The sequence below is a fragment of the Harmonia axyridis genome, chromosome 1, assembly GCF_914767665.1.
Source record: "Harmonia axyridis chromosome 1, icHarAxyr1.1, whole genome shotgun sequence".
Classification (NCBI taxonomy): domain Eukaryota; kingdom Metazoa; phylum Arthropoda; class Insecta; order Coleoptera; family Coccinellidae; genus Harmonia; species Harmonia axyridis.
The window spans coordinates 10,609,876-10,625,078 of NC_059501.1; the positions used below are offsets into that span (position 1 = coordinate 10,609,876).

The 15,203-nt window shown below is 34.9% G+C and overlaps 1 protein-coding gene across 1 annotated transcript; it reads left to right on the plus strand.

Moving 5' to 3' along the window:
• The first annotated feature begins 7,161 nt into the window (after window positions 1–7,161).
• LOC123689015 (cytoglobin-2-like) lies at window positions 7,162–12,932 on the plus strand. Its single transcript, XM_045627798.1, has 4 exons — window positions 7,162–7,272; window positions 9,139–9,334; window positions 11,881–12,094; window positions 12,148–12,932. Exons 2-4 carry the CDS (start codon window positions 9,159–9,161, stop codon window positions 12,262–12,264), a joined length of 507 nt encoding a protein of 168 aa, XP_045483754.1. The 5' UTR covers window positions 7,162–7,272; window positions 9,139–9,158; the 3' UTR covers window positions 12,265–12,932.
• The last annotated feature ends 2,271 nt before the right edge of the window (window positions 12,933–15,203 follow it).

Below are 15,203 nucleotides of genomic sequence, written 5' to 3' on the forward strand. Positions count from 1 at the left end.
GTAAATATCTAAGCACTCTCTTCATATTTCCAATGAGCTGCCGTAGAACAATAATTGTTGAACTAGCTGAAAAAACTAATAGCATAAGACATTTCAGGTCTTGTTAAAACACTTATATACATCGAACTCCCTATTAACTGCTGATATGGAAACTCTTCGTTTACATTTTCAACTTCCTCCGAACTTGATTCAACATTTAAATTACATTCAATGGGAGTTTATAGTTTAAATATTTCATGCAATCGGTCATACTAAATCTTTTTAACAATTGATTAATATAACTTTTCTGATCAAACCTCATTCGACCAGATTCCTGCCTAATTCTCAAACCTAAAATATGTTCGGTTAATTCTTAATCTTCAATTTTGAAGTAATTATTGAGATTATTTCAAATTAATGGTTTCTTCTTCATTATTACTAAAAATAAAAAAATCATCAACATACAATGCAACTATAATAAAAGATGTTTCCATTCTTTTAATGTAGAAACAAAGTTCAAATTTCGGTTTGGAACCCCTAACATTTGAAGCCAGTCCGTGTTATTGTAATATCTATGTTCAAAACAAAATCTTTTCATAGTTACGACATCTATTGGGAATAGTCGTTAGTGGATATAATAACATTTCTTCTCTCGAAATACATTTTCCTTAAAATCGATGATTTGTTGGATAATTGAAAAAATGACCCATACTGAAAAAACTCCTGAATTTTCCCAATGGAACAGTTTTTTGGAATTCACTACGAATAAGTTATCGAAATATCAAATACATATAGTTTTCTAGATTATGTGACCTCATGAAAAAGCTCTTCATGTTTGTGGTAATAGATGGCACCACGAGTAGATAACAGTTCATACTTTTTACTGTTTTTTTTGTTAACCTGTTTGGAATTTTATGACAGGATAATCAAATACTTTATGTTTTTATATTTACCCCAAAACACTGGTTATGAGCTCTCATTCCGAGCTGTGGAAAAGTTGAGCTTTATGATTGTTCTTGGCATTGAATTTAAATTGGGATTAGATTGGATGGCTTGAAGTTCTGCGGGAATCACGAAGATTAACAGATTTCTCTTATGTACTCTTTTTCAACATTGTGCCGTTGAGCCACATATTAAGTTTGCTCAAGATTAATGAAACAGCCAGAGGCTGTGAATTTGCGTATCAGAATCCGAGCTTGGAGGAAGTTCAAGGTGAAACAGATATTTGCACACAAAAAGAAGTAGGTAATCAATTGATGAATCTGAACTCGACATATTACCACACTGTGCAAATAATTCAGACGCTTGTGGATATTTTCTTTTGGGGAGATATCAATAATGGTATTTACTATTTATGCATGAACAATGATGCGAATTTGAGCTAAAATGTATGATGTGAAAAGGTTATAGGAAACCATAAGCTTTCTCATGGAAAAATTTTCATGCAAAATAGTGCCTTCTGATATTCAGTTCCACCGCTACCTCACGCATTTTCAATTTAAGATGGCTCAAAAACATTTCATGGATTTTTTTTATGTATTCTCAAACAACTGCCGAATTCAGTATACCTGAACGTTCATCGTCGTCTGATTGTTGGACTACGTTTAAAGCTTATCATCACCTTTGAACCGTTGTTGTTGATATGACAGAGTCTATTCCTCTCCTTGCACTGCATTTTGAGCCATCAAAAAAAAAATTTTTTCAAATCACGAAAAATTTTACCCATTTTTAATCAAACACAAATGTAGCTTTACTTCACCTTCTAACAGGTATCTTTTGAAACTTGTTGGTAACGAGAAAAAGAGTGGTATGGTAAAAATTCTCTACAGATCGAATTGCATTCCGAATTCAAGCTTGTTTTTGATTATTCGACGTACCTATGATCAAAATATCGATTGGGCTAACCTCTAATGAGAGAAGAGTTGCATGTCTATACTTGTGGTTTTACCTCCTCTGTAAAATTAGCAGATTAATCAGAGGGAAAATCAGCAGATGTAAATTGTTGATGTGATTTCGAGGTGTTTTGTGATTCATCACATAACCATGTTGAACGCGAAATCTCAATTCGATTGAATCTGTAACTAGGAAATAATTTCTAATTATTTACTACAATTTTTCTTTAAGTTCCTGTGATTCTGATAATGTGATAAGCTTGAAATTTCGCTCGAATCCTAGAATTGTTATTTCATCAAAGACCAAAAATTTCAACTCCGTCAGATTGGGGGTTATGAAAATATTGGCCAATACACTGGAGTTTTTAAATTGACTGGAGCCCAATATTCTGAACCTCAACACGGAATGTTGTTCCCAACTATCTGGTTCCTGTTTCACATGAGCAGTGAAACCCTTCAACTGGATCTTCTGGTTTCGTTTTCATCGATGTCATGACTTGGCCATTACTTTATCCATAGTTGATGGTTTGTTCATCTTGTAAAGCGTGAATACACTCAATCCCTCCATATTTCAGAAGTTGTCAATTTTCAGGATTTCAGAATTATTTCGTACCATCTTACCTTGAATATAGGAAGGAGCCAAATTGATCTGATAATCTGATAAACGCCAAGTTGTTGAGTAGGTAAATGCAGCCCATAGAGAGTCTAGTAATTTGGATTCGCCAATTGGCTTATTTATCATTAGTGTATTCACACTTCACAAGACGAACAAACCATCAACTATGGATAAAGTATAGGCCAATGCATCTCATCGATGTAGATGAAATATAAGATGCGAGTGAAGGTTTTGGTGTACAAGTAAAATAGGAATCAGAACTGCCTCATATCATAAGCATTTTGTGGTTTCTGAACTGAACCCGAAGTACCCTTGCAAAGCTTTGCTGGAAAATGTTTAAGATGACACCTAAAGCAACACATTGCAAAACCTGAATCTCGCTTCAGAGCATATTGAATTTTTGGATATTGCGCCATTCAAGAATGTTGTTATTATATTCATTCACTTTTGACGTTTCAATGAAAATTGCGAAATAATGACGGAATAATAAAAATAAAGCAAGTAACCAGTTACGTTTTCTGCCTAGTCATTTATTTATTTATTTATTTTTATTTATTTATTTATATAAGCAGGAATACATACCTACAGGTGATGATCACCCAACACAGTATCCACTATTTGGAAACTCAAAGTGTGCTTAATTGCTCAATTAACTTAATTGCAAAACAAAAATATATAGATACACATATATAATGAAACAGTATGAATAAAAAAGGAAAACCAAAATATAGTGAGACAATATTAAAAAAAGTCATGTAACTCATAAGTGAAGATGATAAAGATACCCCTACTAAATTAAAAAACCTCAGCAATCAATGAAGAATAGCCCATTAGCTGCAAAGTAGCGGAAAAACTTATCAAATATGTTACCTGGTTCAAAACTTATGATAATATTACATTTGCAGCTTTTATCGCTGTCTACATTGAACACCTTATACCTTGGGAACCAGCGTTGATCCCACTCTCCTTTTAAGCTTCCCCCATTAAGAGCATAAAGGTCCACAAAAAAAAATTTACATTCGAAATCAACAATTTTATGCCTGGTTCTTTTATCGAAATAAGAATAAAGACACTATAAACGAAGTTGTATTACATTGAACAATTCCTGATACCCTCACGATATACAGGGTGGCCATTTGAAAACGAAACAGACGAGATTACAGACGAAATAAAGTTTTTCGATTGAAATGCTCGGACAGGTCGATTTCTGTTTCGAGGGGGACAACTTAAGATGTAGGTTACGGACGCATAGCGCTTCAACCCTTGCTGCTACAACCCTCACCCCCAACTTTTGAATAGGGAAGATGGGGTGAGTGATACCTCAATTTAATGGTATTTTTATACTGATTTCAGCACAGTAATTGTTTTTTCATTTTATGCATTAGTTCTCGAAATATTCATGCGTTAGTTAGTTAGGAAGGAAGCCACAGTCATGGTTGTTTTGAAGCTCAAAATGTCGATTTTTCACAAAACACTACAAGTGCCATGAAAACACCACTTCATTTTCAAATACTTAGTTAAGAATATTTCGAGAACTAATGCATAAAATGAAAAAACAATAACTGTGCTGAAATCAGTATAAAAATACCTTTCGAATGAGGTATCACTCACCCCATCTTCCCTATTCAAAATTTGGGGGTGAGGGTTGTAGTAGCAAGGGTTGAAGCGCTATGCGTCCGTAACCTACATCTTAAGTTGTCCCCCTCGAAACAGAAATCGACCTGTCCGAGCATTTCTATCGAAAAACTTTATTTCGTCTGTAATCTCGTCTGTTTCGTTTTCAAATGGCCACCCTGTATAGTATGGTAGTAGATTTGTGAAATACGATAGAATCTCCTCCTTCACAAAAAGCGTCCAAAAACAATGGAACCGTCGAACAATTTTAATCGCCAACTTCCCCAAGAGACCCAGATTGTGAATCTTCCACAGAAGCGTAAAATAGAAAATCCCCGAAAGTTCCACTCGCTATCCAACCAACAGGTCATAAAATTTATTTTTGCCAAGGTTATCGTTCAAGGAGAACGCTTTTTATCGTCCCGGAAAGTTTATAATGGTTAAGTTCCCAAGCGGAGATGTATAGTTTTCCAATTTACACGGGAGAAATCGGCTCTCCATGTTCGAATATTGTAACAGGAAATGGAGTGAGACTATCCGATGTACAATTTATTATACCTGTCTTCCCATATCAGGCGTGGTGGTATATTGTCAATGGATTGAATTTTAATGTTAGGAATGTTCAACATTTTTGTTTATCGGGAAGGAAACTTGGTTTTCCATGTCTTTTTCTGAAGAGTGAAATGTCATGAACGGGTTGACCAACGTTCACTTATCTCCGGTTGAGATGTTCTTTCAACCCCTGGAAGAGCGGCTTTCCAGAGGTCTCGGAGAATAAATAATTATGTAAATTTACAAAGATTTTATTTGTGAGTCCGGCCCGTCGCTTCAATGGACAGGTCTTTTTAGTTGACTTTCTTTCCCAAGGGACAGGATTAGTTTTCTGGGTTAATAAAAATAGATTGAAATTTTAAAATTAAATATAATAAAGAGAAAAAAAATATATTCAAAATTACAATATCCACGAAATTTTTATATATTTGACTCAACGGCCAAAACTTTATGATTAAAAAAAAAGTCTCAAATAATCTATTATTCAAACAAAAAAAACAAAAATAACCAACTTTGAACTTGGGAGATCTTCATCGAAAAAATATTAAAAATCATCAAAACAAAATGAAAATTAAATAGCCAAAAGATTGTCAACTTGCCCTTATCCCGCGGTGCGAGGTGAGTAATTAGGCCCTGCCTATACCTAGTTTTAATTTTTTTTAAATTTTTACTCGAAACGTGTAATTTCTTTTTAATAACTCCACTCCCGATTCGCGCACTCCGAGCTAATCTAATTCATACCAAAAAAAATTCTAAAACTTTATAAAAAAAATCCCTGTTTTTCTATTTCTGACCTAACTCAACCTTTCTTAGAGTTAAAACAATTCCTTCTTCCTTAAAAACTTAAAATTCCTTCAACTCTCTATCATCTACTAAATTTCCTTTAGAATCGATTCAACCTGGTTAAAAATTACTCTGATCTTCAAAAGAAATTGTTTTAATCTAAGTCCAGTTTCGTGACCGACGTTTGAATTCTGAACCCTTCTCAATAAGAGACCCTAAGCGTTACTGATTGAATCCTTAAACCTCAACAAAACCGTAACCTCGTACTTATCCAAGACTGCCCCAACAATTGCCCAAGATACCATGCCAATTAGATCATTGGTAAGAAAATTTCTTATCCTTCTTCATTTTTTCGTCAACAGACCCTACCTTGACTTCAGCTCAAACTAGATTTTTCTGCTGTCTCAACAAGAACCATACTTCGATTTTGCCTAACGAACTTTTTGCTGTGTCATCTGGGAACGATCATAACGGTTCTTCACATGTATCGAATAAGTCAAGATTTCCCCGTATCTGAATTATTTTTCTAATCCGTGAAAAATATATCGATTTCACCAACGCAGTGAGAGGATAACTAAGAAAAGCAATAAAATAAAACATCATGCTTCTAAGATAAGATCAGTTCACACAAGTCGCGTCCGCTCTTTTGAATTTAACGTATATTCCTTCTGAATTATAATTCCAATAATTTCAATAATTTCTAAATTTCCCATCCACAACAGAAACAGTAGTTGGAATCTATCGCTTTTTCTGAATCTAAAGTATCTACAGTGGCGCGATGTCCCATATCTCTAGTTGGCGAAGAGTTGGAAACTGTCTCAAATGATAAGATTTAACGCACTGGTATTGAATTTATCCTCAAATTGATTCTGTCGTTCAGTCCAACCGGTCGTAGAAATGTTAACTCTGGAACTTGAAATTTTGAGGGTAGGTTGAGATTTCGAATGATCTTTCTTCTTCTTTAGAAGGCGTACCGCCTGTTTTATCCAGTCTATGTCTCCTGTGACGTGGATTGTCAGCTGTCTCGCCATCGTTTTGGTGGACGTCCGATGGGTCTTCTTCCAAGGGGTTTGTTGTCCTTGGTGATCTTTGCCTTCTGTCTGGGCTAATTCTATCCACATCCTAGTTCCACTCTCTCCGCCCTTTACTTACCCATCTGACTACATCGTCCACTTGACGCTTATCTCAAATTACAGAATTTCTCTATCTGTCAGCTGATGTGTATCCCGTTATTGTTCTTAGGGTCTTCATTTCAGTAGTTCGCAATATCCTCTTGGTTAGATATGCATCCGGTAATTAGGTGTTTGTTTTTCTAAATGGGATACTTAAGATGTCCTGAAATTGCTGCAGCTTTGTTGACCTGTTTTCTCACTTCGTCTTCTAGGAACCCAGCGCTTGTAATCTTGCACCCGAGATATTCGAAGGACATGACTTGTTCAATGATGTTGTCTTCTATTGCTAGTCTTGTCTTCTATTGCTTGCTTGTCATGCATGCATTTGATCTTTTTGGTAGAACTAAACATGTGGAGTTCTAATACCTGTCTGTTAAAGGCTTGTAGTATTTTTAGGAGGTCGTCTTCCGATTCTGCAATGAGTACCACATCATCGGCAAAGCATAATATACTTATCTTGTGTTCTTCCATTCGATATCCCAATCAAGTCTCTTCTCGGATTTTATTATTTCGTCCATTATCAGATTGAATAGGAGAGGGCTGAGATTGTCACCTTGGCGAATTCCTGTCGTTGTTTGTAGGCGCTCTGTCAGAGTGAAGTTAGTTCGTATTTGTGTTGTTGTGTCAGTGTTTAGGTCCTCAATTATTTCTATGTACTCCTCAGGTATGTTTCTGTTGCGCAAGATCGTAGGCAGAGTCTCTCAGTCGGACTCTGTCAAAGGCCTTGGTTAGATACACAAAGCAGAGATATGCAGGGGTGTAGTACTCCCGGGATTTTTCAGTTAGTTGTCTTAGTATGAACAACGTGTCGGTAGTAGACCGGTTTCTTCGGAATCCCTGCTGTTCTTCTCTCATTGGTATCATTTACGTTATTTTGTCTACTCAGATCTTGGTAGGAAGTTTTAACGAGGTACTCAATAGTGTTATTCCATAGTAGTTTGTTGGGTCTGACTCATCTCCTTTTTTATATATAGGTACTGTAATGCTGCTTTTCCAGTCTCTTGTTATTTTGTATGATCCGTGAATGATCTGAATGATCCGTTTAAGTTAGTAAATGTGCAAAATACCGCTAAAGGTTTCGTAATTTTGTTTCCTGATACTTTAAAAACGTCAATGAAATGAAAAGTTGCATCTAGATATGAAATAATAATTCAAAGCTTCGTGCGAAATTTCATGTTGATTGAATTGTTACATCCATACAAAATTCTCATTATCATGTCACTTGGCTCACAGATGGCACTATCAGTCTCAAACCATTTTTTTCTCGTCAGAACTGAATTCCGAAAGAAGCGTGAAAAATTTCGGAAAAAAAGGTTAGATCGGCATGGAGAAATTGAAGATTAAGGGATGTTGCACTTGTTGTTGTTCGAAGAATGGGTAAAAACGAGTTTGGTGAATCGATAAACACCATTTTTTATGGGAAAAATAGTAAGTAAGCAAAGCAATGGATTAATAAGTGTTATTCAGGAACTGCTTCATCAACAACAACGGTTAAAAAATAGTATGCTGACTTTAAACGTGGTCAAAGAACCGACAATGTTGAACGCTGTCTCTGGTCGCCCGAATACACTGCTACATTAAAAATTACAATAATCCACGACAAGAAAGCAGCGCAGTTGAAGATATTAGCAGACAGTGTCTGCAGTATTCAGCGTGGACTTTTGTCAATGAGGAAGCTTTGCCCGAAATGGCTCAATTTTCAATGGTTCCGATCAGCTTGCACGCAGTTTTGATTTGGTAGTTCATATTAGAACCTAAGATATCAATTCCGTCTGTTTTATCGTCACGGAAATATGGTGTACTTTTTTGTTCGATACTTTTACTTGAATTTTCAATCATGCCATACACAAAAAATTTTGCAAGATGCTTTAAGTTACAATTCTACATTCAAATGCAATTTCTCATCCTGATCGAACCTGCAGTTTTGAAATTAACAGGAACGCAACATTTTGAACGGGTATATTTTTGGAACCTCTAGTCAGATCTCGACCATTTACTATTATAATGGTGGCATTTGAAATACGAACCTATCCTACAGATTTCAAGCTTTTAGCACCTTCTGTCCGGAATAATAGTGTATACAGCCGGCCGAAAAGACGGACAAAATAGTTCCCTGGCTCAAAAATAAAAAATTGTAGGCTTCTATACGAAATGATTAACATAATTAACAAAAAAAACAAACAGAGGTTGTTACTCCAATGTTGATTGCATTATTTTTCACTTTGAAATATGCTATCCTTTCTATTGATTCTGAAAAAAAAATACTCATAAAATGATGTATTAAAAAAAATGTAAAAATATCGAAATATCAGCGAATTCAAAGGAACCATTATCGTAATCGTAGTAGATTGACTGCAGCATTATCAAATGTCCACGCAATTTATTCAAATATTCCATACAAGCAATAGGAAACTCTCCAGGAAATAGGTATTAATTTAATCGAGGAAAAACGGATTGAAATCCATAATAATCGATATTTTGCTCGAGTTACTACCCATTTTTATCTTTGTTTGCGATTGAATTGTTACAGTGTAGGTGAGTCTTTTCGAGATGGCAACAGGAATTTTTCAAGTGATTGCACGTATGTGGATAGAAATAAGACATGGAAGAGGGCATTTGATTGATAATATCACTGGGATGACAGACAAAGAGAAGAAACTTATTGTGGATTCGAAAGCAGTTTTATTGGCAGAACCGCTAAAAACAGGCATTACCATATTACTTAAGTAAGTAGCCTATGGAAAGAACCTACAAAATTTTTGCATATAACAAACAAACCAGCTGAGAATTCCTGAGTTTTTAGCGTTCGTTCCCTGAAAGAGCGTTGTATTTTTGAGTACTACTGCTTAGAATTGATCGCTCTATAATTTTATTTTAACCTGTCCAATAGTCTCTATTCCCTTCAATTCCATTGCCTTGATAGAACCAAATAAAATTTCAAAGAAATATCGAAAAAAAAACTTCTTTTGACATTTTCGGTATAGGTATATGCTGGGTTATTTTTTGAGTTGAATAAGTTGAAAATCTCGAAACGTTAGGTTTTCCTCTATATCAAGGCTTTTTTGCAGGTATCTTCTCAAGAATATTAAAAAAAAAATATATCAGTGCTTCGTACAGAGACCATATCATCAATTCTTCCATGAAAATAAAAATATTCTCATTCTATATAATGTGGATTATAGTTTATAGTTTATAGTAATTTATGCAACAAGTGCAAAAAGTGAATGTTTATTTCACGTCGAGGGCAATAAACGATTTTTGCGCGAGTTACATACAACATTTTTTCTACATGCATGCAAAAAGCATGTTATCATGAGGTGTGGTCATAGTACAGACAGTTTGCTCTATGGAGGTAGACGGTTACAAATCGGATCAGTTTTGATTAAGGAGTTATTCTCGGGAAGGCATTGTTCGTTTATCTCTGGCTGCTTACATTAATACAAAATAATATGAAATATGTAACTGTTTAAAACGTATTGCCAATCTCACAGCATATCTGATAAATATGTAGTGGGTTTGAACGTTTATGTTGTCATGATGACAGTACGTTGAAGTAGAATGACAGATGAGTGCAATAAAAACTTTATTGCACTAGTGCAATAAAGAACTTCTTTTTCCACTAAATATAGTTCAATAAAGTTTTGCTTTTTGCAAAAATGTAGAAAAAAGAAATTATGTCTGAACCTTATAAAACTCGGTGGTTGTAAGAGGAAAAATCTATAATTTTGAAATGAGCAGTCACTTCCATTCCATTAATCATTCACATGAAATTTTAATCGTAAATTGTCCAAATTATTCGATAAAATGGTAGAAAACTTTCTGCTTATAAAAAAGAAGGTTTGACGAATATTTCTAATAGATTTTCAATGAAAGAAATCCATTTCTATTTTTTCTTCCAATTGTTAAATCCTTTTTTATTGATGGTTTATCTGAACCAAAATCTCAAACTTTTCGCCATTTCCGAACGACAAGTGGTAGAGCATGTACTGAAATCAAACAGTACAGCAGAAGGTCAGAATTCCATGTGAATCATTTCTGACTGAAAATTCAAATCGTGAAAAATTTTTCCTGAAAATTTTCAGTATTTTCTGCTATAAAAAACAAATGTAATGAAAAACAATGATTCTCATCTGAAATTTCAAATTTAAAATCTAAATGGTTACCTAACGGGTGTTTTTTTCGAGGTATATAGTTGGCATTACTGTTCAAGATGGCGACCGATTTAACAGCTGTTAAGTGATTTATTCTTAGTTTGGTTTGGCAATTTATCATGAATAGACTCACGCCTGTACAACGCTTGCAAAAAGTGCAATTTTATTTCGAAAATAATGGTTCTGTGCAGAATACGTATCGCGCACTACGTCCATTTTATTTTGTTTAGCGATGAAGCGCACTTCTGGTTGAATGGCTACGTCAACAAACAAAACTGCCGCATTTGGAGTGAAGCTAATCCTCAAGTGTATATCAAAACACCGTTACATCCAGAAAAACTGACTGTTTGGTGCACTTTATGGGCTGGTGGAATCATTGGTCCGTACTTCTTCAGAAACGATGATGGCCAGAACGTTACAGTCAATGGTGATCGGTATAGAGCCATGATTATTAACTTTTTCATTCCTGAATTGAACAACCATGATGTCCAGGAGCTGTGGTTCCAACAAGACGGCGCAACATGTCACACAGCTCGTGTTACAATCGATTTATTGGAAGACACGTTTGGTGACCGCCGAATTTCACGTTTTGGACCTTTGAATTGGCCTCCAAGATCTTGTGATTTAACACCGCTAGACTACTTTCTGTGGGGCTATGTAAAGTCATTGGTCTATGCGGATAAGCCACAAACCCTTGACCATTTGGAAGACAACATTCTCCGTGTTATTGCCGATATACGGCCACAAATATTGGAAAAAGTCATCGAAAATTGGACTACATCCGAGCCAGCCGTGGCAGTCATATGCCAGAAATCATATTTAAAATGTAATGCCACAAAATTATCTTGCGGGTAAATAAAATTCATGTCAATCGAATAATCCATCGTTGTTTTATTGCAATTTAAAGTTCTATAGCTCTAAAAAAACACCCTTTATAAGTGACTTGATAATGAATAATGAAAACTGTTGAATCCATAATCCTTATAACATTACCGAATAAAATTAAAACTATAGACTCCTCGTCAGTGTTTTCCTCGTTTTTAAAATTCACATTCTTTCTAAATTATCGATTGACACATTCCAATTGCTATTTAAAAATAATAACAAATAACTTCTTTTAGGTTTTTCGAAAAGTTTCCACATCACTTGAAAATATATCTTTTCAAAGATCTATCTCTCGAAGAACTGAAATCCGATAAGGCATTCTTGGAGCAGAGCACAAAATTAATGAGCGCTATTGAAATTTGGATAAACAAGCTTTACAATCCAGAAGAGTTGAAAAATATTATCGCACAGACAGGTGTAGAAGATAATCTTCCTAAACAATATTATTTGGTGAGATTAAAATATTAATTCATACAGACACACATAATCCTTTTCTTTTACAGGATTTTCAAGAAGCCTTCATCGACTACCTCATTCCGTTAGTGGATAAGAAAACTTTACAGGCTTGGAAAAAGTTTATGGCATTCGCTACGAAGACTATAATATCTTCTTTGAAATGATGCTTTGTTTGAATGAATCGGCTATATTGTAAACTACTCTTATATTGCTCGATCATATTTAAGACGATGCTTAAATAAATAATAAATTAACCCAGAAATATATTAAATCGAAAAAAGAATGTGAATTTTCGACAGAATAAACTATAAGTGAGGATATGTTAGTTTAATATTAGGATGCTTTCACATCAGACCACCAAGATTTTACCATATTGTTTGTTGTTTATTTTTAATTACCAATAGGCAAAAAATCGATAGGTAAGCGCTCAGTAATTTTTTTGTAATGGGCATGTCACATTTTCATAATAAACAACAACTTTGAAGCATTTAATGCAAATTTTGCATTATTATTGCCACTATTATTGCTCTTTGTTAATTTTATGCATTAGGTAATACTCTTTTCGACAAAAAAGACATTTCGCTTCAACTTTGAATTGTGTTTTTATACCTGCTTTTTGCTATTTGATGTGTTTACTATGCTAACACTCCTGATGTCACTGAGTATAATACGGGTATATTTCTCCTACCACTGCTATGAAAAGTAGCCTATATATTATATCTCAATGAATTTGGAAACTATGTATTTCTCTTATTGTGAGAAATATTATTTTGACGAGTGTAAACAAACTGCAAATTGTTTGTAAATAGCAAAATAAAATTATCTAATCTTATCTTATCTTTTGCTCACACCTCGCTTGATAGACCATTGAAAAGTCATTCCTTGGAAACGCAAAAAATGCATTGGGACTGTTAACGAAGGCCATTTAGAATTGAATAAGAGTACATTGTTTTATTATTTGAATTTGTGCAGTTGTAGGAAGAGTATAGTGTGCAACATGTGGAGAAAGCTCTTTTTCTCACTCGTGTGTTTGCGGCACTCGCCTTTCAGGCTAGAGGCTCGTGCCACAAACTTCCACACTCGTGAGAAAAGTTGAACTTTCCCCATTTGTTGTACAATATACTATAGTTTCATAATGTGATGACTTTATGTGAGGCCAACAAGATTCTCGTTGATGATTGATGATGCCAACGATGCTTTCTTCAACTTCACTACTTAAACATATTATGATATGATTTAACGGAATCCGATACCGTTCCAAAAATGATTTTCTCCTATTGTTTTCAACTCCACGAAGAACGAATTACCCCAGAGACAGAAACATCTATTCCATTCTCGATGTAGGTATATTACGAGAGAAATATTAATTCGGTAAAAGTGAAGCTCAAGACCTAATGCATGGTGGAAAATTACAAGGTTATAGTCGTCTGGGGAGAAAAAATAATTAACAGTTCGAACAAGAGGAACGCTATTTATCACAGACACACGATTCTGGGGTGGCGGTCGATAAAGGCCAGGTGAGTCAAGAAAGGGAACAGTGTAACTCCATAAGCAGCCTGGGGCCCGATATCCAGGGGCGTTCCCTCTGTGAATAGACTCTCCAGAGCCGTTTCTCTACGTTTTCGCTCTCGTCTGTGTTGAAACGAGAATGTTGGAGGGATATATATTTCAGGTTGAATTAATTAGGTAGGTTATTACTGATTAAGTTTGGAAGTAAAAATAATTTCTGTTATATACGTGAGTACGGGTTAATTATTGGGCATAATGGTGCTTTGGAATTTATGATGTGAAAAAAAAAATTAGCCTTTGTGCAGCACACTTGACCTGTTTGGAAAGTAGAATGATTATTATTTCAACCAATGGATATAAACCGAAAGGGACGAAGAGATTAGGTCAAATATAATAGCATTGGACGTGCCAATTTCATTATTTTATATTATGTATTGTGTAGTTCTTCAAAAATGTATTGGTTTCTGAGGATTCAATTCCATAATTGTTAAATCAATGACACACACCAACATGTTCAGAATGAATTCTTTTATATGAGTGGAATTCGCTCCAACAATCCTTTTTTGTAGTGATTATTTTTATTACATATGAGTTGGTTTCATTATGTCGTTCATTAATTTTCATTTCATGATTTATGCTATTCTATATTCATTAGTTCTTCTACTAATTCAAATGCTATCCTAATCAACTTTCTCAAATTTTCAACTCTATACCTTTAACAACAATTATGCTAAATTTATACACAGCAATACTCCCGGCCCGTATATAGGTAGCCAAAAATATCTATTTTTGCAATATAGGTAACTGAAACATCTATTCCATTCTCGACGTAGGTATATAAAAATATCTATTTTTGCAATATAGGTCCCCAAAAATCCCTTATCGAGTTTCACAAGCAACACTTTGCCCATCAGGCTACAAAGAAAATGTACATACATACAAATGAGTATAAAAATAGGTTAAACTCCGAAACAATAAGAAATCCTTGTCGACTCTGCTTTTCTTAAAACTTCAACTTTCCCTCATGTCATAGGTGGGAAAAAATCCTATTCCAAAGAACTGATCAAGTTCTCCGAAAATTCAGAAAACAATTAAATATAAAACATAAATCCCCCTCAGTTAGCCACAATGCTATAATAATGTTTTGACTCGGCATTACATGAATCCAGTTATTACATGGATCCAGTTATTGTTCCTTGTAAATAATTGAGATGGTCAACAGGATGCTTGGAGACCTATTAGTTTCTTCAAGTGTCGAGGGCATGACAGTTTCAATGAATTTACAGGGAACGAATTGTTATTGTACATATAATGTAAAAAGGATTCTTCGAGGTGTCGAAGATATGTCATGGAGTTGTAAATCTTGAAGAGATTCATTGGGTGGGTTGGGAAAGTTCGATGACAACACGGTCGTACCAGATATGTCACATCTGTGTATCAGGTTCTAGTCCTTCGAGAATATTCGATTTCCAGGAATCCGCGAAGATCTTTGTGGGCGGTACGGCAAAATTCTTATTGGACTAGGGGATGGTACTTTCCCTAACCACACCCTTAGGGAAAGTACCATCCCCTAGTCAAGCCGAAAGGAGGGAGG

Bases quoted from the DNA above. Each gene is read 5' to 3' on its own strand.
- LOC123689015 (XM_045627798.1), top strand. From the start codon at position 9,159: ATGGCAACAGGAATTTTTCAAGTGATTGCACGTATGTGGATAGAAATA. The intron at 9,335-11,880 runs GTAAGTAGCCTA...AACTTCTTTTAG, and splicing joins GGCATTACCATATTACTTAA to GTTTTTCGAAAAGTTTCCAC. The intron at 12,095-12,147 runs GTGAGATTAAAA...TTTCTTTTACAG, and splicing joins TTCCTAAACAATATTATTTG to GATTTTCAAGAAGCCTTCAT.